We start from the raw sequence: 26161 nt of genomic DNA, 5'->3' as shown, positions 1-26161 counted from the left end.
GGAGCCGGCTCAGCCTTGGGCCTGTCTCCGTCACTGTGCCACCCTTTGGTCCGCCCTGCATGGCGATGCCACCTCTTGTCACATATATCAGGTGGCTTCTGGGGGTGCTGAGCTCCGCAGGACGCCGAATCTCTGTTTGGTAGGATGGCTCCACCGGCCAGGAGCTCCCCGAGCACCCCACTGTTCACTATCCCCAGCACACGGGGTCTCTCCCGGCTGCCCGTGCCCCAGCCTCTCCCAGGGCGCGCTGCCGGCCGCCTCTCACCCGGCCCGCAGCCCACAAGGGAAAATCCCCGAGAGCCAAACCCCGGCCTCGGGGGCGGAGGCAGGGTTGGGGAGCGGAACCCAGAGCCCGCGGGGCCCAGCGGAGGAAGGATGGAGGATCTGGGTGAGCCGGGGCCCTCGGGTACCGGGGAAGGCCGCGCCAGCCCCGATCCCGAGCTTGCAGTGGGGTTGGACCTCCAGGAGGTCGGGGTCTTCGTGGGGATGCTGCAGAGGGGACGGCGGTGGGGCGTGGGGGGTGAGCCTGGGAGTCTGAGCGAGCGCTTTGCCAAACATGGAGGGACTCGAGGCAGGAAATAGGCTTCTGCCGTGAGCGGCGGTGATGCAAGCCCAGCCGCACAAAATGGGGCCAAACGGCCCCAACACGAAGAAGGTGGCACCGCATCCGAGGGTGCCGGGGGTCAGCCCCGGGTGGGGAGATGGGGCCTGGGAAGCGGCCACCCTGCGTGGGGTGTGCAAGGCCAGCTCCTGCCGCGAGGGCAGCGAGATGGAGAGGGAGAAGCGAAAAGAGAAAGCGCTGTGCCCTCCCTGCTGCGTCTGAGGGGCTGATCCGAGAAATGGGGCTGTGGTTCGGGGGAGGACGGACAGTCCCGTGCCCGGGGTGAGGGGGCTTAGGGCCCCCGCAGCCCCTCCGGGCCCTGGCATCCGGCTGAAAAGCAGAAAATGTGATGGCAGGAAACGCCCTGGCGGCACTTCTGCTCCTGAGCCCTCAGGGCAGACACGGCACAGAACTTGTGCCTGGATGCCGGGGTCCCAGCTCTGGCCTCCCCCTGCAGACGCTTTGCTGGCAGAGCTGGAGCAGAGCTCCCGGCCGGCCTCCATGGACTACACGCTGCTGACGCTGAGCTCCGCCGAGCAGGACAGAGCCCCGGCTGGGCCCTCGGCCCCCTGCAGCCAGAAGTCGCGTGCCTCAGCAGCCCCGAAGGTAACGCTGCGGGACCATGGCAAGCGGGACAGATCCTGACACCCCGCTCAGCCCGTGGTGGTGGTGGTGCCCGCTGGGTGCTGGGGCGGCATCCTGCGGGCTCAGCTGCAAGGATGTGTCCTCCCAGGTGCAGCTGCCACCCCGGGCCCAGCCTCCGCGCAAGGATTTGGAGACTGTGTACAGGTAAAATACAGCCAGAGGATGGCCAGGCTATCGGGGTCACCTTTTCCTTAGCTCCGTCGTGTTCTCCAGCATCACCTGGCCTCCTCAGTGTCCCCGCAGCAAACAGGGGTGAGGAGGGTGAGGGACCTGCTCATCTCACCCTGTGAGTGGTCCCACCTGCATGCCCCCCGTCACTGCTTGTGGGGAAGGGCAATGTCTTTTGGGGTGGAGGGAAGATGCTTGCTCCCAGGTGCTCCCCAGCCCCGCGGCAGAAGCCGCAGCACCCCCCCTCTCTGTGCTGCCCCCAGCAGCCCCGTGCTGACCCCACAACCGCTGCCCCCCTCGCCCACACCCACGGCGGCTGCCCGGCAGTTGGATGAGCTCCTGGCCGACCTGGGCCACATGCAGAGCAAGGTGAGTCCTGCCCCTGGCTCCGGGGGGACACGGGCAGGCCAGAATCCAGCCCTCACCACCCTTTATCCCGGCAGCTAGCAGCGACGGGGCAGGGAGCCGGGGTGCCGGCAGGACCCGAGCCCTCCCTGGACCACATGCTGGGCGGCCTCACGCGGGACCTGCAGGAGCTGGGCATCACGGCCGCCCCCACCGGCGTCTGCGCCTCATGCTGCAAGCCCATCGCGGGCAAGGTGAGCCTCCCGTCCCCATCCCTGCACCCCCCCCGGCTCGCAGCCCCCCGGGGAGCGGGACCCTCACCTGCTCCCACCCCGCAGGTGCTCACGGCCCTGGGCAAAGCCTGGCACCCCGAGCACTTCACCTGCGCCCGCTGCGGGCAGGAGCTGGGCGGGCAGCCCTTCTTTGAGCGGGGCGGGCAGGCGTACTGCGAGGAGGACTACCACCAGGCTTTCTCCCCCCCGCTGCGCCTACTGCGCCGGGCCCATCCGCGAGGTGAGACCCCCCCGAAGCCCCCTACGCACATGCACACACCCGGGAGCCTCATTTCACCTCTCCCCGCAGAAAGTCCTCACCGCCCTGGACCAGACCTGGCACCCCGAGCACTTCTTCTGCACCCACTGCGGGAAGGTTTTTGGGGACGATGGTTTGTTCTGGAGGGGACACGGCGGTCCCGTCCCCCTGCCACCACCCCCTGCACACCCCCAGCCCTGCCCGGGGCTCTCCCCCTCCCAGACCCTCCCCACGGCCCTTCCCCATCTCTTCCCCTTTCCCGGGCACCCCCCGGTACCTCTCCCACCGGGGGGGGGTCCATCCCGGCACCCTCCCCGCAGGTTTCCACGAGCGGAAGGGGAAGCCCTACTGCCGCCAGGACTTCCTGGCCCTCTTCGCCCCCAAGTGCCAGGGCTGCGAGCGGCCCCTGACGGACAACTACCTGTCGGCCCTGCAGGGCGTCTGGCACCCCGAGTGCTTCGTCTGCGCGGTGAGTGGGTGCCGGGCCGGGGCAAAGGGGAGCGGGCGTCCCCCAAGCCGTGCCGGCGCCAGCCTTTTCCCCTCTCCTCGCCCCCCCAGGATTGCCTGAGCGGCTTTGCCAGCGGCTCCTTCTTCGAGCTGGAGGGCCGGCCCTACTGCGAGACCCACTTCCACCAGCGGCAGGGCAGCGTGTGCCACGGCTGCGGGCGCCCCGTGACGGGCCGCTGCGTGACGGCCGCCGGGCGCAAGTACCACCCCGAGCACTTCATCTGCGCCTACTGCCTGGGCCAGCTGCACAAAGGCTCCTTCCGCGAGCGCGGCGACAAGATGTACTGCCAGGCCTGCCACGACAAGCTCTTCCTCTGAGCTCGGGTTCCTTTCCCCGCTGTTAGCCCCACCAGCAGCATGGGCATTGCCCCGGTGAGCCACAGATCCCCCAGGCTTGCACCCCACTGACATCCCTGGCATCGCCCCCGCTGAGCCAACCGCCCCTCGTATCATCCCATCCCTCAGCATCCCTGGCATTTCCCCCTCTGTGAAGCAATAAAAAACGTGAAGCAATAAAACTCCTGGCCCTGCTTTCGTTCTGCTTTGGGGATGAGCAGGCAGGAGACTGGGAGCACCCTCAGGCTATGTCCCAGGGCGCTGCCCCAGCTGCCTTCCCCCTTACAGGGCAGCTGGAGCTGTGCTGTACCAGGCAGAAACCACCAAGCACGCAGCCACATCCCCCTGCTGCCCAGCCACAGGGCAGGAGGTGCTGCTCCGAGCTGCAGCAGCTTTCTGACGGCACTAGGGCTTCCATAAACACAGGGCTGAGGCAGAAAAGTGTGTTGTGGAAGGGCAGCTCCGCAACCTCACGCTCCTTCCTGTGCCTGTCCTCACATGGCACACAGGGACCATGCAAACAGGGGAGCTCGCTGTTACCCAGAAGGGACGAGGAGCGATGCTAGCAGCCCTTCTTGCAGCCCAGCTTGCTGCAAGCGTGCTCTTTGTGTAAGGGATGCTCTTGGCAATCGATAAAAGACCCATTTCTAACTCCTATTACTTCTTAAGTCGTGAAAAGCAAACAAAAACAAAGCACGGCTGGAGCACTGAGGAGGGTAGGGCAGAGCAGCAGGAAGCCCTGTGCTCCAGGGACACGGGAGTCCAGCTCCTCCCCTCTGCAGCTGGGAGGAAACATCGCACTTAGCCCCTGGGCACCCTCAGGAGCCGTGGGGACAGAGCTGAGCAAGCCGCAGCCCCGAGGTCAGCCTCCAGGGAAAAAATAAGTAGGTTATGTGCAGGGAAATGTTAGAGACACAAAAGGTGGCAGCCGGTAGGAAAGAGACACCCCCACACTTTAAAAACTTTATTTATATAAAAAAATCATTTTGTTTGAAAAGCGTTATAAGAGTGTGCAGAGGAATCAGACGAGGAACAGCAGGGTGCCCCTGCCCCCCCTCCTCCCTCCCCCCGGAGCCAGCTCCCCTGCCCACGGGGGGAGAGGAGGGAAGGGGGGAGCTGGGCTGTGGACTGGGTGGGGGTTTTTTTGGTTCATCTGAAATTACAAAATTAAAAGGAATTAGTGTTTTACGTAGTCAAAAGGAAAAGAGAAGTTAGACCCCCGAACAGAACCGAATCAACGTGAGGGGCGGCGGGAGCCAGAGGGGGCTCAGCCGCGGGGCTGGGAGGTGTTGTGGGGCCGGGGGGAGGCAGAGGGGGGCTCACACGTGGTGAGCTGCAGCCTGGCGAGGGCTCCGTGTCCAGGTCATTGCCATGCACGGAGGCGTCCAGTTGCACAGGGAGCCTCAGCCTCCCCGCTTCACCCCCACCAAAAACAAAAAAAAAAAAAAAGAGAAAGTCACAGTCCCCACCACCGCAGCAGAGAGGACAAGGCTGCGTGCCCCCAGGCCAGCCCGTCCTCCAGGGGACAGGGCACGGAGGAGAGCCCTGCTCCCCCTGGGACTCCCAGAAACGGGGCTTCCAGCGCGGCTGCGGCCAGCCCAGGCTCCCAGCAGGAGCTCAGCCCCCCGGGAGCCCAGCAAACACCCCCTCGCCCCAGCCAAGCCGGGCAGTACAATTCAAAGAGCTATTTCACAGTGGCAAAAGAAAGGCACATGTCAAGAGGAGGCTGAGGGGCACCGCCACAGGCGCCCGGTGTGCAGGGGGTCCTGGTTCGCCCCGCTGCTCGTCCTCGGGCAGCCCGGGGGGCCGGGCCAGCGCACAGCACTCCGCTACTTCAGCCAGTTCCCTAAGAAACCTTGCCCCAAAAAGCCCTGCCGCATCTCCTCCGTCCTTCCTTCCCCCGGGAGGATCGCCCTCAGGCAGGGGAAGCCCGTCCCGCTCCCACCACGCCAGCCTTCTTCACACCTAAGGGTCCCTCCTGGCACAGGGGGCCCACCCAGACCCCTCCCCAACTCCGATCCTTCTTCCCAGGCCCCAGAGCCTCCTAGCTAGAACAAAGCGAGAAAAAAAAAAAGTTATTGCTGTTTCTTCTTCGCCTCACAGCCCCGTGACCGCAGCCTCCTTCGGACGCCAGTCCCACCACCAGCGGGGAGGGAAGCTCCGGTTGTCCGCGCAGCCCGAGCTGCAGAGCCATCCCCCCAAAATATATCCTATAGGCAAGAGGAGGAGGTGGCGAGGCCTCTGTCCCCGATCCCGCAGCTGACTCCGAAGAGAGGGAAGGTGTGGGAGGAGAAGGCAGCTCCTGGTCAAGGCAGAAGGCTGGAGTCTGTGCAGCATCGGCGCCAGTCGGTCCGCGGGAGGGTGTGGGGTTCACTCTCCGGAGGAAGGTGGCGGCGAAGGACAGGGAGGAGGAGTTATTGGTGAGGTCGTCCCAGAAGAGGGAGGTACAGCTGCCGAGAGGAGGCAGAGTGGCCTGGGCTGCCCCTCGGGGGCCCAGTCATTTGGCTGGCTAGTTGGCACAAACAGTCCAGCAAAAAAAAGGTAAAAAAAATCAGTCCAATCCACCACGAAGTTATATATTTATATATATATAATATATTATCAACCCAAAGTGAAGGGAGGCAGGGATGGCAGCTAGATCTTCTGCTGTGGAGAGAGAGAGGGAGAGATGTTAGCACACCCAGGGCAGCGGTGAGTGGCCGAGAGGTGTCCATGGCCCCAGCGGATCGGAGAGCAGCAATCAGAGCAGGATTGGGCTGGGCAAAGCACCCCTGAGAGCACAGCAGGATCTGCCACCACTTCAGATTGGGCAGGGCACCGCGGGACATACCGACACGGGGCAAGGCACAGGGGCTTCCTCCTCCGCCTCCTCTGCCTCGGGCTGCGGCTCCTGCCCCTCGTCCTGCTGCAGACACACGGGGTTAGTGGGGGGAAGCGGGCAGGGTTAGTCACGGGGCCCACAGCTCCCTCCTCGCGGCGTGCCGTCCCCTGCACCCCTGCCCGAGTGGCTCTTTGCCCCCCCGAGAAGAGCTGCTCACCATCAGCGGCGCCGCCTTCACTGGCTCCGTGTCCCCGAGGTCGCCGGGTCGGTCCAGCGTCCTGCTGTGCTCCATCTCGTTCAGCGTGGAGTAGTTGTCTGCGGAGAGGCAGGGCAGCGTCAGGAGCGGCCTCCTCCCCGCAGGAGGGGACGTCTGCCCAGCGCGCCAGGGAAGCCGGGCGCCCTGCTCCCAGCCCCTTTCCTACCTGGTCCCATGTTGCTCATCTGGATCTCCTCCCGGGAGGATTTCTTGTCTGGAAGGATGGGAAAACAACAGCTCGGGCACAGCCCCTGCAGCCGTGAGCACAAAGCCACTGCCCACCCCGCCTGGAGCGGCCCAAACCGAGCTGTGGCCTCAGCACTGTTGGCCAGGGATGCTGTAGGGCCTTCATGAACCCCAAGCATCATTTCTAGCCCCGAGAAACAACTTAAAGCCCACACCAAACGGCCTTGTGTGAGCTCCCAAGGAACCTGGGGTGAAGGGCAGGAAGGGAGCGTGGCCCGGCCGGGCACTGACAAGGTGGCTGGTGACAGGGACAGGTGCCAGAGGTGTCCCTACCTGTTTTTTGGTTTCTGTCGATGAGAGGCAGGGTGCTGTCATCAAAGGAGTTGCCCCCTTGGGTCCGAGAGGCGTTGCTCAGGTTCACCTGGAGCAGCAGACAGTGACCGCTCGTCCTCGCCCAGCACACACCTCCACCCCCCAGCCCCAACGACACTGCCCTCCCACCGCCCTCGAGCAAGAGGCCTGAAGCAACCAGAGGGTGCTGCACAGCCCTTGGGTGCTCCCACAGGCCAGCACCCGGCCCCAGTGAGAGGGACAGCTGCAGCTTTTGGGAAACAAACTGAATGCCAGAGGTGGTGTGGGCTTCTCTGCGGGCAGATTTTAATGCTCTGGGCTTAAAGGCTCGCAGAGTTTCCCCCCCAACACACACCCCAAAGAAACGGGGCACCTTCAAGGGTCTCCAGTCCCACCAGCAAGGCAGGAGCTGCAACCGAGTCTTGTAGAGCTCCAGGAACCCCTTCTCCCTGCTGCAGGACCCTACCTGTCACTCTAGCCACACTTCCCCCACTGAACCCCATACCTGGAAATCTGATTTCTTCCAGCCTTCCTTCTCCAGGGGCTTCCGCAGCTCTTTGTACCCCCAAACCGTCTGCAGGACGAGGGCAGCCGCTCGGACCTCCCTCTCTGAGCGGTTCCTAGGAGGAGGCAGAGATGTTTGAACAGCCACGGCCTCAAGGCCCCCGGAGGAGCCCCTCTCTGCCAGCCTTTGAGCAGAGCCTTACCCGGTTTTGTTGATCAGCACCAACTTCTCAATCCCCTGCGTTTCCCGCAGCTTCTTGGCGGCCTCGAGGTTCTCCGCGATGACCTCGTTGATGGTGTTGAGGATGGACACCACGGTGTCCTCGGAGAGGTTTTTGGCTGGGGTCTGCTGGCCGCCAGGCAGGTTCTTCACTAGGCTGGGGATCGCGTGTTTACCTGGGGAGGGGAAATAGCTGGGCGTAAGTAAGGACAACATGGGCAAAGTCCCGAGAGAAGCGTCAGGAATAACTTCAGCAACCCAGAGGGAGCTCCTGCCCCAGCCGGCTGGATTTGGGAGGCACTCCCCGGCAGCCCTCACCTATCAGCTCTTTGTTCCGCGAGTCCACGGCCAGGTTGCGCAGGGCTCCGGACGCCGCCTTCACCACGCGCTCGCTGTCGTTGGTCAGCAGGTCGGCGATGGCGGAGAGCCCCTTCTCCTGGCGGAGCGCCGAGCGGATGTACCGGCCGTACTGCGGGGGGGAGCACGGCACCACGGCGTGAGGCCGGGCGGGCACAGCCTCGTCCTGCTCCCCGCTGCCAGACTGAGCCCCCCCAGCCACACCAGGGGGGTGCGCTCCCCACGTCCCCCCCCGCTCCGAGAGGCGCTCACCGTCCAGCTGCCGGCACACAGGTTCTGAATCGCTCCCGCCGAGGCCTCTAGAATGGCTGGAGTCTTGCTTTCCTTCAGCAGGGAGATGTATATCCGCACCACCTCTGGCTGGAACAGCAGCTCGTAGCCTGCCGGAGACACGTGGGGAGCGAGGGCTCACCGAGGGGCTCTGCCAGCAGCTGAGACCAAGCAGGCTCCTTGTTCAGAGGAGTGCTGCCGGGACACCAGGCCTGGAGCTTCCATGCACGCTCCGTGCTCCTTGCGGGGGGGACTCGTGGTGCACAGCGGGGCAGGTTGTCCCCCAGCACGGGAAAACAAAGCCCAGGGCACCAGCCCAGGGCAGGGAGGCCTCGGTTTCAGCACGGCAACAAGCAAGGGGCAGCCAAGAACACGTGGAATAAGCCTGGGTTCAGCTCATCCTCACGGCCTGCAGGCACCCCAGCGAGCAGGCAGGGATCAGGGTCCAAGCATCAACTCTTCTCCATGAAAACACACTCTGAGAAGAGGCTTCTGAAGCAGCGACTGGCTTTCTGCTCGCCTGCCCTCTGATATAAACTCACTATGCAGCAGCCAGGCACCAACGGGACTGCTGTTTGACAACGGGACCCATCCCACGTTCACACTCCTCGAGGCACGGCATTCTGGCTTTCAGTCCTGCCTGCCCTTCACGCCCAGGAGAGAAGAACAAGCAGGAGAATCTGCCAAGCCCGGGAGCGCAGCCGAGGGGACCTTTCCCAGAGCGGTGTCACCACGCTGTCCCTCACTTAGCTCCTCAGGCAACGGCTCCCTCCCCAGCCCAAGAAGCCAGTCCTGACCTCCACCAAGACCAAGAGGCCTCCTCAGGGCTGCCGAGGGCAGAGCTAGTGCACGTGGGCACCCACAGACACACCCTGCCCATCTGAGAGGCTCGCTTCAGTGGGAAACGGACGCTGCTCCTGTCCAGACTGCTCGGGAGAGGCAGCTCTGCGCGCTGAAGCCCTGCGCCAACACGCCAGGCAACGCACCTTTGGCTGGAGTTGTTCTTTTGGGAAAATCCACCGTGTCGGCACCGGGGTCTTCCGGGAGCTTTTTACCTTCAAAGGGCAAGCACAGGGGCATGAGACACCTCTTCCCACCCACGTCAGCCCAACAGCTTTTTGCCCTTTTTTGCGCGAACGAGCCCAGAGGCGAGCTGCTGAAGCTACCAGCGTGTACCAGGAAGGGCCACCGAGGGCATTGGGCACAGGGCAGGCAGCGCGTGGCCAGCTGAAGGGGGACAAAGAGCCAGGAAAAGCACCCAATCAAACCAGGGACAAATTAAAACCGAGAGCACACTCACCTCTGGAGAACCACTCGTCTATTGGCGAAGTGGAGAGGAGGACAGGAGAGAGGGGAGGCAGGAGGAGAGGAGTGCCGACAGCGTCATGGGGCAGATCGTTTGGCAAGAAAGCGAAGGGGAGGGACGACACAGGAGAGAAGGGAAGGCGTGGAGTTAGCAGACGTCCATCCACCACCATCCCACCACCACAGAAACCCGCCAGGGCGCCGTTAGCTTGGGTCAAACGCTTCGGGCGAGCTGAGCAGCAGCTCCCAAAGCCAGGGGAGGAAGGAGCCACCGCGTCTCCAGAGAAAGCCGCGCTTTAGCCTTCACACTAGAGATGCCAGAGGAGGAGCACAGAGATCCCAGACCCCCCTCGAGCCCTGCTGGAGCTGAAACACATCTGTGATGCCACCTCCCAACGAACCTTTGCCCTTCTTGGCGCCGAAGCAGCTTGCGGCGTGGGGCCCGGTGTTGTTGGTGGGGACCAGAGGTGTCTCCTGGTAGCGCTCAGCGTGGGGGATCTCACGGTGGACTTGGTAGGACAAGTTCCTCAGCAGGCACACGCAGTTTTCCACCAGCTGGAGAGAAAGACAGAGACAGAAAGCTTTACTCAGAGCAGCACGTGCCCAGCACACAGTCACCAGCACAGCTTACAACCCAGAGCTGGGGGGCATGGCCAGTCCTTGCTGAAAGAAGTTCACACCCTGCTGGGCCAAAAAGCTCTCTGCCTTAAGCAAGTCCAAGGCAAGGCTCAACAAAAATTCAAGCCAACGCCGGCTCAAGACAGATTAGGGAGCCCTGACCCAGGGGATATCAGCGTGGGAGCAGTGAGACGCCACAGCCCCATTGGAGGCCGAGTATTCCCAACGCCAGCTGCGGGCTGAGAGCCAGGCACCTGGCCACGCAGCGAGCAGGGCACACCCCACACAAGCTCTCTTCCCAAGCAGAGTCCACGAGAAGGTTGGAGCCTGTTTGTTTTCAGCTTGTCCTGTCTGATTCCTTCCCCAAATCCCTTCCATGGGAGGAACAAAGCCAGCTTCAGCCACCACGAGCGGCAGAGCCCTGTGGACACCGGCCCCGCTCCGCTGATCCCGGCAGCACCCCCACCTTGCTGTCCGAGTCCTTCTGGCCGATCTCGGACTGGATGATGTATATCAAGGCATCCACCAGGCCGTCGCATTCCCGCAGCTTCCGCCGGGCTTCGCTCCGCTCGGAGCTCACGTTCCTGGCGGGCAGGAGAGAGCCGTCACAGGAGAGGGCAGGCAAGGAGCAGCGCACACCCAGGAGAGCTCAGACCCCCCTGGTGTCTCTCCACCGAGAGGAACCCCAGAATTACGGGCTGCATCACCAGCAGCTGTCCCAGGAGAGCAGCTCCTCTGCGGAGAGCACGGCTGCTCCCATTCAGCTTTGTGGGACTGCTGCTTCCCAGCTGGGGAGGAGCGTCACAGCAGCCCAGCCCACAGCAGCTCTCTTCCAGGAGCCTGCAGCCCCCGTCCCGTACCTGAGGCAGCCGGCAGTGTTGGTGAGCACCGACTCCCACTCGATGTGGCGGGGCTTCGAGTCCTCGTTGGGCTCTCGCTCCCAGCCCGAGCGGGGGATGACCACCTCATCGGTCAGGGCGTGCAGCGCGTTATCCACGATGGCCATCTTGATGGAGTCGTGCGAGGACAGGTTCCACAGCGTCCCTGTAGGGGCACACACGGAAGTTGAGGTCGGACCACGGGGGCTTTAAAAGCCTTCCTTGGGCCTCCCTCCCACTACAAACCAGCCCCTCCCCGCGGCCGTTACCTGTGATGACCTCCGTGAGGTCCATGTCGTGAGCCTTTCGCAAGAGGCGCACGAGGGCCGGCACCCCGTCGCAGTTCTTGATGGCGATCTTGTTGTCTTGGTCCTTGCCGAAGGAGATGTTCTTGAGCGCCCCGCAGGCGCCGTAATGCACCTCCTTCTTGGGGTGGTCGAGCAGCCCCACCAGCACCGGGATGCCCTTCAGCTTGCGCACTTCTGTCTTCACCTTGTCGTTGCGGTAGCAGAGGTGCTGCAGGTAGGCGGCGGCGTTGGACTTGACGGCGTCCAGCCGAAAGCTCAGCATGGCGATCACCTCCGGCAGCTCCGGCTGGCGCCAGCTGCCCGGGGCCGGGGCCCCTTTCCGCAGGCTGTCCAGGCTGGCCAAGCTGCCCCGCTCGTGCTGAGCCAGCGGGGCCCAGTAGTACCGGTCGGGAGCCACCTCGTCCACCAGCATGTCCTCGTAGCTCCTGGGACAGGGAGACAACGGGCATCAGCACGACCTCGAGGCGCTGCGGGCTGCCGCGGCCTCCCCGGCCCAGCAGGAGACGAGACCAGACTTAGCTTCTGGGTCGGGCACCAGGTCCCGATCCCTGCGTGACCTCTACAGCAGCAAGAGCCAGTCCCGAGGCGGAGGCGGCTCACCCGGCACCACCACCACCTAACACAGGCCTGTGGCCACTAGAGGGCAAGTTGGTCCCACAGCAGAGCTGCTGGGAGAGCAAAAACCACCCCAAAGCTCCCCAGGCCTCCAGAGCAGCCCTGTGCAGAGCCCGCTGCGAGCCAGGCTGGGACACCGGCGGGCATGGGGAGCACCCAGCCCGGTCCCGTGCCATCCGCGTCCCTGCTGTGCCATCACCTGACCTGCCCCACAGCAGCCGTGGGTAAAGATGCGCTTTTGACCGAACCGGCGCCCTCATTTCAAAGGACAAAACCTCCCCAGAGCTGTGGTCGGACTGCCCGGCCTGCGAGGGGGTTCAGTACACCCCTGCACGGCCACGTCCTCCTCGGGTGCTGGCTACCAGGAGGGTCTTGGCAGCCTGCAGGGCTCCCCGCAGCTGGAGGGAGGTGTGGGGAGCCGGGGGCGGCCTCTTCTCGCAGGGAACTAGCGATAGGACTAGAGGGAACAGCCTCCAGTTGTGCCAGGGTGGAAACGAGGAGATATTGCTTGTCTGAGGGCGGTCAGGCCTTGGGACGGGGTGCCCAGGGAGGTGCGGGAGTCACCGTCCCCGGGGGTGTTGGATGGGGGGCTGGGAGACAGGGTCAGTGGGTGACACTGGGGGCAGGGTGGTGGTCAGACCAGGCGATCCTCGAGAGCCTTCTAGCCTTAACGATTCCCCCCCGTACTGATTCTATGAAATAAGGCAGAAGCAACCGGCTGCCAACACCACAACCACGACACCCCAGCACAGCACGGCCCACAGCCGGCCTCGCTCCACGCCAAGCCTCCCGCACCCCAGCAGGGAGCTCCTGCCCGGCAGCGAGGGGCATTCACCACCTCCCCCAAACGACACGGGGCAGCAAGGCGAGGGGGAGCAGTGCTGCTGAGCCCTCTTTTCCCCTTCCCCTGCTGGCGGGGGGCTCCAAGCCGGGCCGGAGGGGACGCAGGCACCCCCCAGGCAGCGCACGCCGCGCCTGCCGCCTGCCTCCCCGAAAGAGGCCATCAACAGCCCGGCCCCAGCTCAAGACAAACACCTGGGAGGCAGGGGGTGGGATGCCGAGCACGCCTGTTCCCGGTGCTGCGAGCCAGGCCAGGGAAACCGAGAAGGCAGGGGGCAAGCCAAGCTCAACAGTCGCTGGATTCCAGGGATTGCTGCCATCGTTATCGGCTCACGCGGGGAGGGAAGGGCCTGCAGAGGGCTGCGCCCACCCCCTGGCTCTGTGCGAGGACGGGAGGTGGCCTGGAGGGGCTCGAAGGGTCCTTGTCCCCCCCCCCCCGGGGCCCGAGCACAGCCGCACCCAGCTCCCCAGCTCCTTCCCTCCAGGATTTAGGGGGCAGAGGGTGAACAGGCAGCCCCAGGGCTACCAGGGCTGGCTTTCCAGGGGCTGCTCGAGTCGGCGTGGGCAGCGCCGTGCCAGCTCTCCCGCAGCCAGCACGGGCTCGGCAGCACGGGGCGGGCTGGGTGGATGAACCCCGGAGCACAACCGCCCCGACTGGTTCCAGGCAGCAGCAGCGCTCATGCTGGCACAAGCTAGAGGACAAAGCTGCTCCTTGAGTCACCGCGGCAGCGAGGGCTGCCGGGGATTTACGGGACACGCCTCGAGAGACAGATCTGTCAGGGGCTGGCAAACGCCTCCTCTCCCTCCCTCCCTCCCTCCCCAGGGAGGCTGCTCTCAGCCTCTCCTGCCCACCTGTGGCACCCAGCCATACGCACGTCCTCCAGTCCTACCTGGCACGAGCCACGAGCCCCCGGCCCTGGGCAGGGAGCACCGCAGGATGCCTCCAGCGCGCCCAAAGCCCACCGAGCCCCCGCTGTGCTCAGCGGGCAGGCTGGAGAGCTGCCAATCGCCCCCAGCAAAACACGACGAGGGCGAGAGGAGCAGCGACTGCCGAACAGGTCGAGCAGCCTCTCCCACCCTGTGGGAGCGCTCCCCAGGGCGCCGCAGCGCCTCCACCGCCCCGGCACCGCTCCTGCGGGGCTGCTCGGCGCTCACGGCTCGGTGGGAACGCTGCCGCAGCTTCAGGGACGGGGATTGTGCCCCAGGACGGGCACCAGGAACAGTTACAGGTGTGATAAATGAAACGGGGCACGGGGTGAATGCCACGGTGCCCGATCCCACCGCCCAGCTCCCTCTGGAGCCGCCACCGCCGCGCCAGCGGAACGGGTAGCGTGGAGGAAAGGGCCCGGAGCTACGTCCAGCCACCCCACGGAACTCCTCGCTGCAGGACGACCGGCTCAATTAGCCCTGAGTTTTAACCACCAATTAAGCGGGCAATTAGAAGCGGATGCAAGTTTTCTCCTGCACGAGCCGTGCTCCTGACTCAGCACCTCGCGTGGTCCCCGCGCGCCTCCTTCGAGTGCGGAAGGAAGGCAAAGAGACCCCACGGAGACCCCCGCCGTGACACCCGCTGCCACGCACGCAGCGCCCCAGTACCTGAGCCGACGCCGGGGATCGGACGGGGTCCCCGCCCTCCTGGCCGTGCCGTAGTCCGACATGAGCCCGTAGTCCACGTCGTCGAAGCCCACGCTGCGCTGGTCGTCCTCCAGGCCGTAGGGCTCGGGGTGGAAGTGGTTGAGGTCCATGTTGCTGCCCCCGACGCGCACCTGGGGCTGGGGGCCGTAGATGTCCTGCCGGCTGGGGGCCCGGTAGGTGTCCATGGAGGGCCGGTAGCGCTCGTCGATGCGGGTGACGCGCGACAGGCTGCCGTAGCTGTGGTCGCTGCCCGGGTAGCCGCCGTCGTCATAGGGGCGGCCGTAGCCGTCGGGGTAGTGGTAGTTACGAGGCAGCGTGGCCGTGCCCGGCTGGCTCAGATAGGTGCCGGGGCCGCCGTTGCCGTTCTTGCGGAAGTTCCTGTCCATCGTCTGGACGTAGTTGGTGCCGACGGGGGAGGTTTCCAAGGGCAAGCCGTCGGGCCCCAGCGGGACCTGCTGCACCGTCCGCGTGGTCACCGTCTTCACCACTTTCTTCACCTAGAGGGACGGGCAGAGGGCACGTGAGGGGGGGCTGTCCCACGCCGCAGCCCCACAGCCCCGGAATCCTCCTCCGGCACCTCGTCCGCAGGCGGTGGGATGGCAGCCACCCCCCAGGACACCAACCCACCCAAGGCCCGTACCGTGGTCTCCGTGCGCCGGGTCGTCCCGTCATCCGATGTCTCCACGGACACCACGGACATGGCTCCTTCGGGGTCTTCCTCCATGGTGTACGTCTCCTCCACGATCTGGCCCGGGTCCTGCATTCTGGGGATCGTGCTGTACAGGAGGTGGCTGTGGTCCTGGGGGGGGAGCAGAGGCACGGGGTCAGAGCCCACCACCTGGCACAGGCTTCCTTGGGAGACCTGACCCACCAGGGAACTCCGGAATCCCCTTGCGTGGCAGGGTGCACCACCACCAACGCGCCCCAAACCCCCTGAAGCCAGGGTGGCTGCCTTAAAGCCCCAGGTGTTCCCTCTCCCAGCGGGGTGTGGGGCACCACCAGCCCTGCCCCAGCAGCCCCGGTGCCCCCAGCCGGTGCGGAGGCTGCCTGCAAACTGTGGTTTCCGCTTACCTGTGGTCCGTTGAGCTTCAGATCTGTGAATTTCTGCCTTTCCAGGTCAGCATCGCCCAAGAAACGGCCGTTCTGAAAGGCACATCGTGCGGGCAGGCCGGTTACCCAGCTGCTGCCCCCCCCCCTGCTGGGATCCCAAATACCCTCTGCTTCCTCCGAGGCCCTGAGCCGGCCGCCCCCTGCTCCCGACCCCCAGCACACCCCACAGGCCGCTGCCAGGTGAGGAGCACGGCAAGCCACCGGGACCAGCCCCAAACCAGCCCGTGTGTCTGAGAGCATCGGCCAGACACTTCTCGACCTCCAGCAGCTGGGTGCTGCGACCACCGCCCTCGAGAGCCCGGGGCGGTGCCCGGCGCCCTCTCCGAAGAGCCTTTTCTCCCGGCAGCACCGCCTCGCAGCCAGAAAGGCCAACGCCTCCCGCACGACACCGCGCACAGCCCTGAGAGCAGCCCAGAACAGAGCCCGGGAGAGGAAGAAGAGGACAGAGCTCTCCAGCCGAGGCAGGCTAACACGCATCTCAAGCCCCGCGGAGAAGAGGCCTCCCCCAGCCCTGGGTTAGCTCCTCCAGGCACGAGAACCGAGCCCCCAGGAACTCGCCCAGGGCCACGCCAGGAGGCGGACGCACGGCCCTCCAACAGCCGCCTTCCGAGAAGCCAAGAGGGGAAGATGCCCAGGTACTGACCGCAGCCTTCAACGCTCACAGAGAGGCCAAAACCTGAGCCGACCTGGCGTGGGACCCCCCCAGGCCAGCTCCACGTCCCCAAAAACACGCTGTCCACCCAGGTCGGTTTGTTTGCACACCCCCAATCGCTCGCTCCCAGCCACGCGCAGCGCCAGCAGCGTCACGAATCATCCTCACGCCCCACGGAGGGAGCCGGGCCCGGGGCTGCCCTCCTGGAGGCAGGCTCGATGCGGACAGGGGGCTCGGGAGCCTCCCTGGCCTCCTCTGCCGAGGTTTCTTGTTACCTGGTGCCGCCGGGTGAGCGTGCCGTTGGCCAAGCCCGGGCCGGCGTCCTGCGGGGAGACCCGGACTCGCTCCAGCTGGGCCGAGACATGGCGCCGCTCCTCCTCCAGCGCCCGCGTCAGCTTCTCAAACTGTGCCTCCTGCTCCTTGACGGAGGCAAGGATGCTGGCGGTCGACTCCACTTCCGAGTCGTCCATGGGTGCCGGGCGCCCAGGGTGGGCAGGGAGGGGGTGGAGGGCGCGGGGAGGCGCAGATGGAGTCGGCTCGGTGTCAAGGCGCGGGGAGGAAAAGGGGAGCCGGCAGGGGAGGAGCCCCGCTCCTCACTGCGTGTGATTTGGGGGGGGAAAGGAGGAGAGAAGAGAGGGCAGGAGAGACTGATTTTATTAAGGCAGGTTCTGAGAACAGGGAAAAATATAATTTAATGTCCGAAACGCCCCAGCAGGGCTCCATCCCCACCCTGCTGCTGCCCCCAGGACCGAGGGACCCAGCTGTTTTACCAGGGCAAGCAGAGCGCGGTGGGGATGGAGCCCTGGCTCTACAGCTCCCTCCAGCCCAGGAAAGGGAGCACAGGGGGACGGGAACCCCACAAGGGGACCCCATGAGGCCCCGTGAGAGCTGCCAAACCCCTGCCACCCTCCAGGTCCTCACCAGGGCTCCCAAACCTGCGGGCAGCCTCAGCCCGCTGACCTGGGGCCCCTCCGACACCCCCTCCCGCGGGAGGGTGGCGAGCACGCAGACCCAAATCACCGTGAGCTGGCAGAGAGGCAAGTTTGTTCCATACAGACCTGTCAGAGGAGGAAGCTCGGGTGTGATTGGCAAAGGCACGGGACAGCCAGGTCTAGGCGCAGAGAGTCATGGCAGAGAGAGCCCAGCCACCACAGGGAGGAAGCAGGAGGGAAGAGAGCTGCAGGGACAGCAGGAGAACAGGGTCAAATCACAGGGGAACTTCATACGAGGCAGGGGACGGGGACACGGGCTGGGGAAGGGGCTCCTCTCCCTCCCTCTGCTCCGAAGGGGGGCAGCACGGCCGTGGGGTCGGTGCCAGTCCCGCAGCACCCAGCGCCTCCGCCCGCTCCCCGCTGCGGGGGAACGGCCCAGCTGAGTCCCGGCAGGCCCACAGGAGGTTTTCCCAAAGCCACGCAGTCACGGCAGGCGTGTGGGGACTCGTCGAAGCCAGGCAGCCGGCACAGGAACTGCTTTCCCACGGTCTCCAGCGCAGCTTCGGCTCTGCCCACCCTCCCTTGGCAGCAAGGCAGCACCCCGGGACCGAGGGGACGGGGACTGCCGCCCCCCTGCCGCCCCCATCCCACCCAGCTCCTCATTCCCTGCCAGCCCTGCAGCAGACGCTGCTTCAGGAGCCGAGAGTTGTTCTTTCCAGGCGTTTTGCAGGCTGCCTGCAGCACACCTCGCTGTCTGGCCGCTGCCACCCTGTGACCCGCCCTCACCCATCGAGGACGGGCCGCTTCCACCCGTGCCCACGCAGCGCCCAGCGAGGAGGAAGCCGTGGCCCACGCAGGCTGGGTGCTCAGCAGCCTGCCCACCAGCAGCCCTCCTGCCCGGGGAGCCCAGCCCGGCTTCTGGAGGCTCCCCGATGCGACCGCCGGCTCTGGCACGCAGCTTCCCGCCCCTCCCACCTTGCAACGGGGATGCCCTGAGGGGGTTTTTCGCAACAGACCTGCTGCCCGGACCTTGTATGGCAGCGCGCTGCCCGCGTGGGCGCTGAGGTCTGCAGGGCTCGGCCCCCGCTGAGGAGGCTGGCTGCGTGCCCTGGGGACCCCCAGACACCAGCCCCGGGACAGGGCGAGGGTTTCCTTGTCCCATCCCACCTCCGTGCGTCCCCGGGGAGCACGGCCCGTAACGGGGCCGCCAACAATGGAATCTGTGGGGCCATTCAGGGCCCCAGATAAGGGGCCAGAGCAGCCCTGAGAGGTTTCCTTCCTGTCCCTTCCACAGGGAGCGGAGCACTGCAGCAGGGGGAAGGGACAGCACCGGCCCCTCGCCCACCAGCTCTCCTTCCCCCCCCCCCAGCCCCAGCAGGGGGCTGCCTCCACCCATCCAGGGTTAGCGGCGTAACCCCCGGAGCGAGGGGGAGCAGGAGGGAAGAGGAGATGCGACCCCAGCAGCCGGCAAGCCGCGGGTGGCAGCTCCGAGCCAAGCACGCCGCATCCCACGAGGCTGAGGGTGAAATTCCAGGCATCGCTCGGTGCCCGGACCCCCCCCCCGTCCTCTGAAGATAAAACTGCAGAGCGTTTTTCCAAAGCCAGACCGTGACCAGCTCCGAGGACGGCTGCAAGGAAGCCTTTTCATCATGAGAGAGGCACTCGCTGACACACCCGTTACTTAAAAACCCAAGGAAGCCAAAAATATTTCGGCTGGCTGGGCTCGGGGCAAAACAAAACAAAGAAACCCTCCGGGGCTCCCTTCGGGACGGAGCCCCCGGCTCTCGGGGCCAGGCCACGGTGCTGCCTCGGAGGGGAAGGCGGCTCTCCAGGCCCCACCGGGCCGCCCCGGCGCGCTCCGTACGAGCGGGAGCCCCGTTAATAATTCAGGCCCGCCACGGTCCGAGCACTCACGGCGCATTACGCTGGCTCTGCGCTGCTTGGCGTCCCCGCTAATTCACCGCAGGCTCCTGGTCAGGCTCAATTAGCTACAAAATGAATCATAAATAAATGAACCAGCAGCTCCAGCATCTCTCCAGGGCCCCGAGAGCAGGGTCCAGGTTCGGAAACCAACGGCGGAGCTGGCGCTGCCCCCAGCGGGGCACGTTTGGGTACAGGACCCGTGGGGATCCCAGTTAGGGGGTGGCCCCGGGGGGGCGCGTGGGGCCGGCTGTCCCCGACAGCAGGAGGAAGGAAGGAAGCAGCATGGACTTTGGCCTGTGCGGGAAGAACCGGCTCATCGCAGGCGGGTCAGCCACCGCCCCGGGCACTACCTGCGCTGGCACCGACCCGCCCTGTCCCACAGAGAGCCCGGCCCGAGCCACGGGGAGCGAGCTGGGTGGAAAGGGGGGGGGGGAAAAACCCCGCGAGGAGCGGCCGCCCGGGGCTCTCCGGGCCGCTCTCCTCCCTCTGTCGCGTGCAACTGGTCCGACCAGGCCTGGCCCACCTCGCCCGCCGCCTCCCTCCTTCAGGGCCGCGCACCTAAATTGGGAAAGCCTGGATGGGGAGAGAGAGAGGAGAGAGGGAGTTACCTGCGGAGATGCACGCAGAGCCGCACCAGCAGGCCCTATAAGGGAAAGGGCCGGCAGCCAAGGCAGGATAAGGAGGGGAGAGATAAGAGGCAGGGTGGGGCCCCGCGCCAGGCTGCGGGGAGGAAGCAGCCGTGGCTCCCCCCGGCCGCGGCAGGAACGCGATAGGGATCGGGGCCCAAGGACGAGGCTGGGAGACCCTCCCGGGGGGGCTCGGGGCGGCCTGGGAGCAGCAACGGGTGGCTCCCGGGGCCTGCCCCCGAGGAAGGAGCGAGGAGCGGAGGGGAAGGCCGGCGGGGCTGCTACACCAGCCACCCGGCCCCGCAGCTGTCCTCGGCACCCGCCGGGGCTCCATGGCCCATCCCGGCACAGCACGGCCTCGCACCGCCCCGAGGCCCGTCCCCAGGGGCTGGAGGAGCACCAGGGAGCGGAGGGGAGGCCGAGCAGCCTCACGGCAGGCCCACGCCAGGCTCGGGGCAGAGCCCCCGTCCGCCCGCAGCCCCCAGGGGACAGCCCCGTGCCCGGGCTGGGCCCCGCTCCTAACAACGTCACCCCAGAAAGGAGCCCCCAGGCTCCTGCGTGCCCCCACCCCGGGGGCACTGAGCCCGGGCTCTCCCCCCGCGCCCAGCGGTCGGGCTGCGGGGAGCGGGGGGGCAGCACAAAGGCGGCTCTCTCCTCCTCTCGGTGGGAATTCGCAGCTGAGCGCCGCGCGGGGACAAAGGCCCTGGTTTCACAGGCACATCCCCAGCCGGCCTGCCTCCCTCCCCCCGGCCTCGCCGCTTCCTGTCACGGTAGCACCAGACCTCGGGGGCACAGCAAACAAACAAACACCCAGCGCCGGAGTCTGGGAACGGGGCCAGAGCATTCCTGGGACAGGCCGCGCTCCGGCGGCCAGCGGGCTCCGGCTGCGCCCCAGCGGCTCCCGGCCCCCCCCAGGGGCTGGGGGTGAAGCAGCGGCACCGCGGGGGCTCCCCCCGGCTCTCCGTGCCCTGCCCAGGGACTTTGGGGTGTCCCGGAGCCCGGGGCTGCGGCCGCCCCGCTGGCCCTGGAGCTCCCCGGGCTCTGCCCGCAGCCGCTGCCGGGCTGAGCCCTGCCAGGCAGCCGCCCCGCTCGCTCGCTCTTTCCCGGCTGGTAAAAGCAAACAGCAGGCTGGTGGCAGGGAGATAAGGTCCGGGCTGCAGGGCCCAGGGAGCAAAGTCCCTCCGGGTGAAGTCACGGAGGGACCGAGCGCGAGCGGAGGGGCAAAGGCACAGCACCCGCCCCCGGGCACAGCTGGGTCCTCGGGGCTCGCGTCTGCTGCTGGCGGCCCCCAAGGGGAGGCACTGCCTGGGGCACAAAGGGAATTTTCCCCCCAAGCCACGGGCACAAGCCCCCGGCCGGGACACGGAGCGGCACGGCGTCCCGCAATGGGACAGAGCGGATCTCGCCCCCTTCCCATGTCACGGCCCTCGCTGCAGTCACGCTTCCCCCTTCCCAGCGAGGCCACTTGAGATCATTTCCTCTCCCGACACCTGCAGCCGCGGGTCCCCGAGGACCTGGCCCTGCCTCCTGGCTGCTTACCGGGCCCGAGGGCTGCCCAGGGCACCGAGGGACCTGGGGGGGGAATTAACCCAGGGGGGGAGGGAATGACCCGCACAGCGCCAGGAGGGCACCGCACCACTCAGCCACCCCACCAAGCACCTAGAACACCAGCCTGCCCCACCGGGAACACCGAAATCACCCCGAAACCGGCACAGTGGAGGGGGGCAGGAGCACAGAGCCCCCCTGCAGCCCCCCCCCAGCCCCAGCAGGGCCCCAGACGGAGTGCCCTGTCCTCCCCGCCCGCCCCACGCCCCCAGCCGGGCCGGGCAAACAGGCAGGCGGTGAGCTCATGCTTGGTGTGGGAGCGGCACGCAAGGAGCCGCTGAGATGAAGGCGGGCAGCTCGGTGCCGGGGGCGGCAGGACGGGCTCCCCTGGCTGCGGCCAGCCCCGGCTCCCCGGGCAGGTAGGGCTGAGTCACGGCACCCGGGGCCGGGCAGGAGGAGGCGGGCGGCCAAAAGCCCGGCGTGACCTCATCCGCTGCCCCTACTCTCAAATCGCAGGCGCGCAGCTGCTCGCCCAGAGGGTTTCGAGGGCCCTGCCAAGAGGGGTAATGAATGGGTGAAGGAAAACCAGCAGGGAAGCCTCAGAGCCAGGGATGGAAGCACGGCGGGGGGACGAGGGCAGGTCCCGTGCCATCCCCTGGCTGCACGCGGGGACTGGCAGGAGCCAGCGCTCCCGCGAGCAGGAGACAAAACCAGACAGCAGCCCCTGCCCCGAGCGCACTCGGTGGGACCACGGGGCTCCATCCTACCGCTCGTGGTGCTCCTCGGGCTGCCGAGGCCCCAGTCCCGCCACCGAGAGGCAGCTCCGCAGGAGCCGAGGGCAGGAAAGCCGCGTTTCCTGGTCAGACAGAAGTGACGCCACGGCTTCCCCTTCCCGTGAGCTGCTAAACACCGCGTCCTGCCAAGGGCCGCTCCCCACCGCCCCCGCCCCGCACGCAGGCGCTGGAGGGGGCGCAGCACCCCGCGGGGGCTTGGCGTCCCGCGCTCCTCCGCGCTGGCAGCACGCCCTGGGGCGAGGGGCATCGTGCAGGGACAGGGGGGCAGGTGCCACAGTCCGGCCCCAAAGAGTCTCCCGTGGGGTAAGGGCAGTGCCCGGCGGGCCCTACCGATGGGCTCGGTGTCCACAGGGCTCGGGAGGCGATCCTGGGACCCCGCAACAGCCAGTGGGGACACGCGGGGCTAGCAACACGCCGTGGTGGCTACCCAACGATCTGTGGGGCTTGGGGTGGGCCATCTGGGGCCAGCAAGAACTCGGCCCTGCTGGCAGCACCGCAAGCGTCCCTCCTCAAGGCAGAAGCTGGGCAGAGAACGCAGCCACGTGCATGGAGGACCCAGCAAGCCCGAAGCGGGGGATTCCCCCCAAAGCACACCGCGCCGTCCCCCCGCTCACCCCACGGACCCCGCTGAGCGGCAGGCAGAAGGTCCCCGCGGCTCCCCGGCGGCAGCGCGCGGCGAGGCAGGCCCGGCAAGCAGCAACACGCTCCCAAGAATGCAACGCGTTGCTCCACTGGGCAGGGGGCCTGCCAGCAGCACACAGACCGGCGACCCACCCTCGCGGGTCAGAAAAACTGGTCCCGGCAGTGCGCCGCGCTCCCCGGTGCGGGGACGGCACTGGGAGCACTGGGAGCACCGGCGGGGAGCTGCTGGGGGATCCGGGAGCGCTTCTCAGCGGGATCGTGGTGTAAAAGAAGGGGGGAAGAAAAACAACAACGCGTCAGCTGAGGACAGAGAGGCGCCTTCCTCCTCCTGGCCAGGGTGGGAAGGGGTTCTGCGTACTGAGCTCCTTGGGGTCGCTCTGCTCCCGGGGGGGGTCCCACCCCTCGCCCAGGTGTTGCCGCACGGGCCGGGGTACCACAGCCCCTCCTGCTGCCCGTCCCCCGCCTCCAGCCCTGCCGGCACCCAGGGAGGCTCCTCGGCCGGGCAGGGCAGGGCAGGGCAGGGGGTGAACTTTGAGCAGCCTTTGCTGCAATCGGGGCCAACGCCCAGGAGGAACGGGAGCAGCCGGGGCTGGGATGCGGCCGGGAGGGCAGCTCCTGCCCTCGGTGGGAGCCCCGCGTCGGCGGGCAGCGGGCGAGGGCTGCTCGGCGCCCGGCACCACGCCTGGCACCACGCCCGGCACCCCGCGCTCCTTACTCAGCCCGGCCACCGCCCCCCGCGCGGCGGGGGTTCGACACGGAACCGGGATCTGTCTGCACTTCCCCCCCCCGGGGAAACCGGGGCAGGGAACCCACGGGAAGGGCACAGGGACGGGTCTGTCCCCGCGGACACGTGGCCCGGCGCTCAGCCTGCGGTGGCAGCGGGCGAGACAATGCGAGCATCTATTTTGGGTGGAAAGGCGGGTGGATTAGCAACAGACACGAGACACGTAGGAGCCAGACGCGCTCATGATCCAACGCTACAGTCATCGGCCCGCTGCCGGGAGCCCCCGGCTTCCGAGGAAACGGCGCTGAGCCCGTCCGCAGGAGGACAGCGGCCCCGAAACGGCCTCGGTGGGCTGCAGGAGGGCCAAGAGGAGGCTGTGGCCGCCTCGGGGAACTCCGGGACTTTGTTCTGCGGGCTGTAAATCCAGCCCCTTTCCAGCAGCCTCGTGTCGAGGCGCATTCCTGCGCTCCGTGCCAGAGGACAGCTTCCTCCGCTCGCCGAACCCCGTGCCACACGCCGCCCCCAGTCACCCCGCGGGTCTGGGGCTGTCACCACGGGCAGGCGGCACCCCGCTGCTTTTAGGGACCCCGACCTGCCCCGGCTCAGCTTCTGGTCATCAGGGACAGCGGTGACGGGGGAGGGATGGCGAGGGCAGCAGCAACAGGGGAGCCGGGTCTCGGGGGCTAGGCTGGGGTTATGCCCCTCGGGACCACCCCAGGGAGCGAGGGACCCTTACGAGGGGGTGTTGAGAAGGGAAACTGAGAAACCCCAGCAGCGCCCTAAGGTCACAGGCACCGCCAAGCTATCCGGAGAAGCCGACGGCCAAGATCAGAGGCAGTCTGCAGGCAGCGACCAGCTGCACGGCGGGGCTGGACCCTTCCCCTCCAGCTCCCCGACCGTCCCGAGCGACGGGAGGACCTCGAGGGCTGCCGAACGGGGGGTGTGGGCCCGGCCTCAGGGTCAGAAGGAGGCGGCTCACCCCCCTGCAGCCCCCTGACAGGGCTTTGGTCCTCCCACCCCTTCCAGGAAGGCTCCGCACACGGCTCCGGCGCATCACGCAGGACGGGCCTTCGCATGCAACAGCGTCCCGGCCAAGTTCAGCCGGGTGGAAGGAGAAGGGCTTTGCCGAAGGGGGAGGGGGGTTAAGGGCATTTGGGGTGGTTATTCTTTACGTGGCGGGGTAACCACCACCAAGAACCTGCCTCAAAACAGTGCTGGGAGCAGGACGGAGCAGGCAAGGTGATAGCAGGAAGCCCGCTGGGCCCCCACACCTCTCCTGGGGAGCCTGGGGGTCGGGGTCCCGCAGCAGAACCCCGCAAATCCATCGGCCGCAGCAGCGAGACCCACAGCCACCAGTCACCCCCACGTCCAGGCCAGCAGCTTGGGGGGGAAGAAGGCACAGAAAGAGCCGCCGGGAACCCAGCTGCAGCCCTGGCTGTGTGTTCCCAGCACACCCAGGTGCCGGAGGTGCCAAGCTTCACTCCCGCACCAAGCGGGGAAACAGCTCATTCCCCCTTTTCTCATCTCCACGCCGAGGCAGGAGGCCGGGCAGCTGCAGTCAGGCACCGCCGCCGTGCCCAGACGGCCGCTCTCACCACCCAGCGGCGGGGCAGAAGACAGCCCAGAACCTAGGTGCCACAGCCCCGGGACTGCCACACAGCCCGGCTCCTCGCTACACCCATCTCCGGGGCTGCACGGCCGAGCCCGGGCACCGAGCCCTTCCCGGAGAGGGAGGCACCTCGGCGAGACCCACCCCTCGCTGGAACAATCACAGGAAGCTTTGTTGTCCGAGCCGCCTCGCTCCGAGCCCAGGGGCATAACGGAGATGCCCCGCTGCCAGGCGGCTGGGAGCTCGAAGCCCTCCCACCCAAACTGCCACGCTCTTACCCCAAAGCGAGCCTCCTCTCCGCAGCGCTCCGGCGAGGCACCACGGGCACGGGAGGCGGATGATTTGGGGCACAAAAGGCAGGGGGGAGGCCGGGCAGGAGGCCAGGCCGCTGCCCTGCTGCTGGCTGACAGCACAGCTCCGGGAACCGCGATCCCAGGGCCGCGGGACCCGGTCCTGGCAGCGCCCCGGTGTCACTTGCTGACCCGTGTCCCGGCGGGGCCGTGCGGACCGGAGGGGGGGGGGGGGGGGTTATTGTCATCGCCCACGAAGGGACCTGCCGGGGAGGGCAGGGAGGCAGCCGCCGCGCCCCACCCCGCGGACCTGACCCTCCCTAGGCACACACGGCCCCGGCCCCGCTCGAACAAAGGCGCGGACCAAGCGCCTGCCAGCGGGAGGACGGCGACGGCGCCCCCCGGGCCGGCCACCGCTCCCGGGGGGTGGGGGGAAGCCGGGGGTCCCCCGCCGCCCCCCTCCCCACACAAAGGGCAGGAGGAGGAGGAGGAGGGCCGGGGGAGGAAGGGCGCGGGGTCCCGCTCGCACCGGGCCGAGCCCGGCCGGCCCCGGGGGAGCTGGCACGGGGCTGCCTTTGTTGGGCGGCCCGGCACCGGGGGGGCACCGGGGGGGGGACGGCGCCGGGCCCCGGTGGGATCGGGAAGGGGGGGAAGAAACCGGGGGGCCAGAGTGGGCAGGGACCGGGGAGGGGGGGGCACCGGGGGGTGCCCCCGCCCCGCAGCGGAGGCGGCGAACCGGACTTACCGCGGCCGGGCTCCTCGAGGGGAACGGTTCCGGGAACGGGGGGGGGGAGTCCCCGAAGGGCGAGCAGCGGAGCCGGAGCGGGCCGGGCCGGGCAGGGCCTCGCCGCCGTGCGCCCGCCGCCGCTCCCGCACCTAAAATGGAAGGTGCTGCGGCGGGGCGGGGGGCGGGGCGCGGCGGGCTCCGCCCCCTGACGTCACGGCGCCGCGCGCCAATGGCGGGGGGCGTTGTAGAGGGGTGAGGGGCGGAGGCCGAGGGGGCGGGGCGAGGGGGGC

General features: G+C 67.2%; 2 protein-coding genes across 11 annotated transcripts; one reads left to right on the top strand and one right to left on the bottom strand.

Moving 5' to 3' along the window:
• The first annotated feature begins 324 nt into the window (after nt 1–324).
• On the top strand, nt 325–3298 carry LOC118157375 (leupaxin-like). Its single transcript, XM_035311671.1, is given in 10 exon segments — nt 325–388; nt 1059–1207; nt 1335–1390; nt 1678–1783; nt 1858–2013; nt 2098–2235; nt 2237–2272; nt 2342–2423; nt 2611–2759; nt 2849–3298. Coding segments are annotated over 10 exon segments (1152 nt in total). The 5' UTR covers nt 325–375; the 3' UTR covers nt 3116–3298.
• Nucleotides 3299–4277: 979 nt separating this feature from the next.
• On the bottom strand, nt 4278–26054 carry LOC118157371 (catenin delta-1). 10 transcript variants are annotated; one of them, XM_035311662.1, is made up of 22 exons: nt 25890–25905; nt 17118–17236; nt 16605–16655; nt 16335–16565; nt 15369–15440; nt 14938–15096; nt 14259–14794; nt 11169–11632; nt 10882–11065; nt 10488–10605; nt 9805–9958; nt 9399–9416; nt 9085–9153; nt 8081–8208; nt 7790–7940; nt 7455–7647; nt 7253–7367; nt 6730–6817; nt 6377–6424; nt 6172–6269; nt 5964–6038; nt 4278–5779 (listed from the first exon to the last, which is right to left on the bottom strand). In XM_035311662.1, the coding sequence occupies exons 4-22, from the start codon at nt 16527–16529 to the stop codon at nt 5768–5770; spliced, it is 2877 nt and encodes a 958-aa protein (XP_035167553.1). In that variant the 5' UTR covers nt 16530–16565; nt 16605–16655; nt 17118–17236; nt 25890–25905; the 3' UTR covers nt 4278–5767. The 10 variants fall into 10 exon arrangements, with proteins under 10 accessions (XP_035167553.1, XP_035167554.1, XP_035167555.1 ...); XM_035311663.1 differs by having other exon boundaries at nt 4278–5776; XM_035311664.1 differs by having other exon boundaries at nt 5964–6035.
• Nucleotides 26055–26161: the final 107 nt, after the last annotated feature.

The sequence above is a fragment of the Oxyura jamaicensis genome, assembly GCF_011077185.1.
Source record: "Oxyura jamaicensis isolate SHBP4307 breed ruddy duck chromosome 5 unlocalized genomic scaffold, BPBGC_Ojam_1.0 oxy5_random_OJ106500, whole genome shotgun sequence".
NCBI lineage: Eukaryota > Metazoa > Chordata > Aves > Anseriformes > Anatidae > Oxyura > Oxyura jamaicensis.
This window is presented reverse-complemented; position numbering and strand designations above follow the sequence as displayed.

What these genes read in the sequence shown, in the direction of transcription:
- LOC118157371 (XM_035311659.1), bottom strand. Translation starts at nt 16,529, where the DNA reads ATGGACGACTCGGAAGTGGAGTCGACCGCCAGCATCCTTGCCTCCGTC. An exon ending in CCCGGCGCACGGAGACCACG is followed by an intron (nt 14,795 to 14,937) that starts GTACGGGCCTTG and finishes CCGTCCCTCTAG; the next exon opens with GTGAAGAAAGTGGTGAAGAC. An exon ending in AACACTGCCGGCTGCCTCAG is followed by an intron (nt 10,606 to 10,881) that starts GTACGGGACGGG and finishes CCTGCCCGCCAG; the next exon opens with GAACGTGAGCTCCGAGCGGA.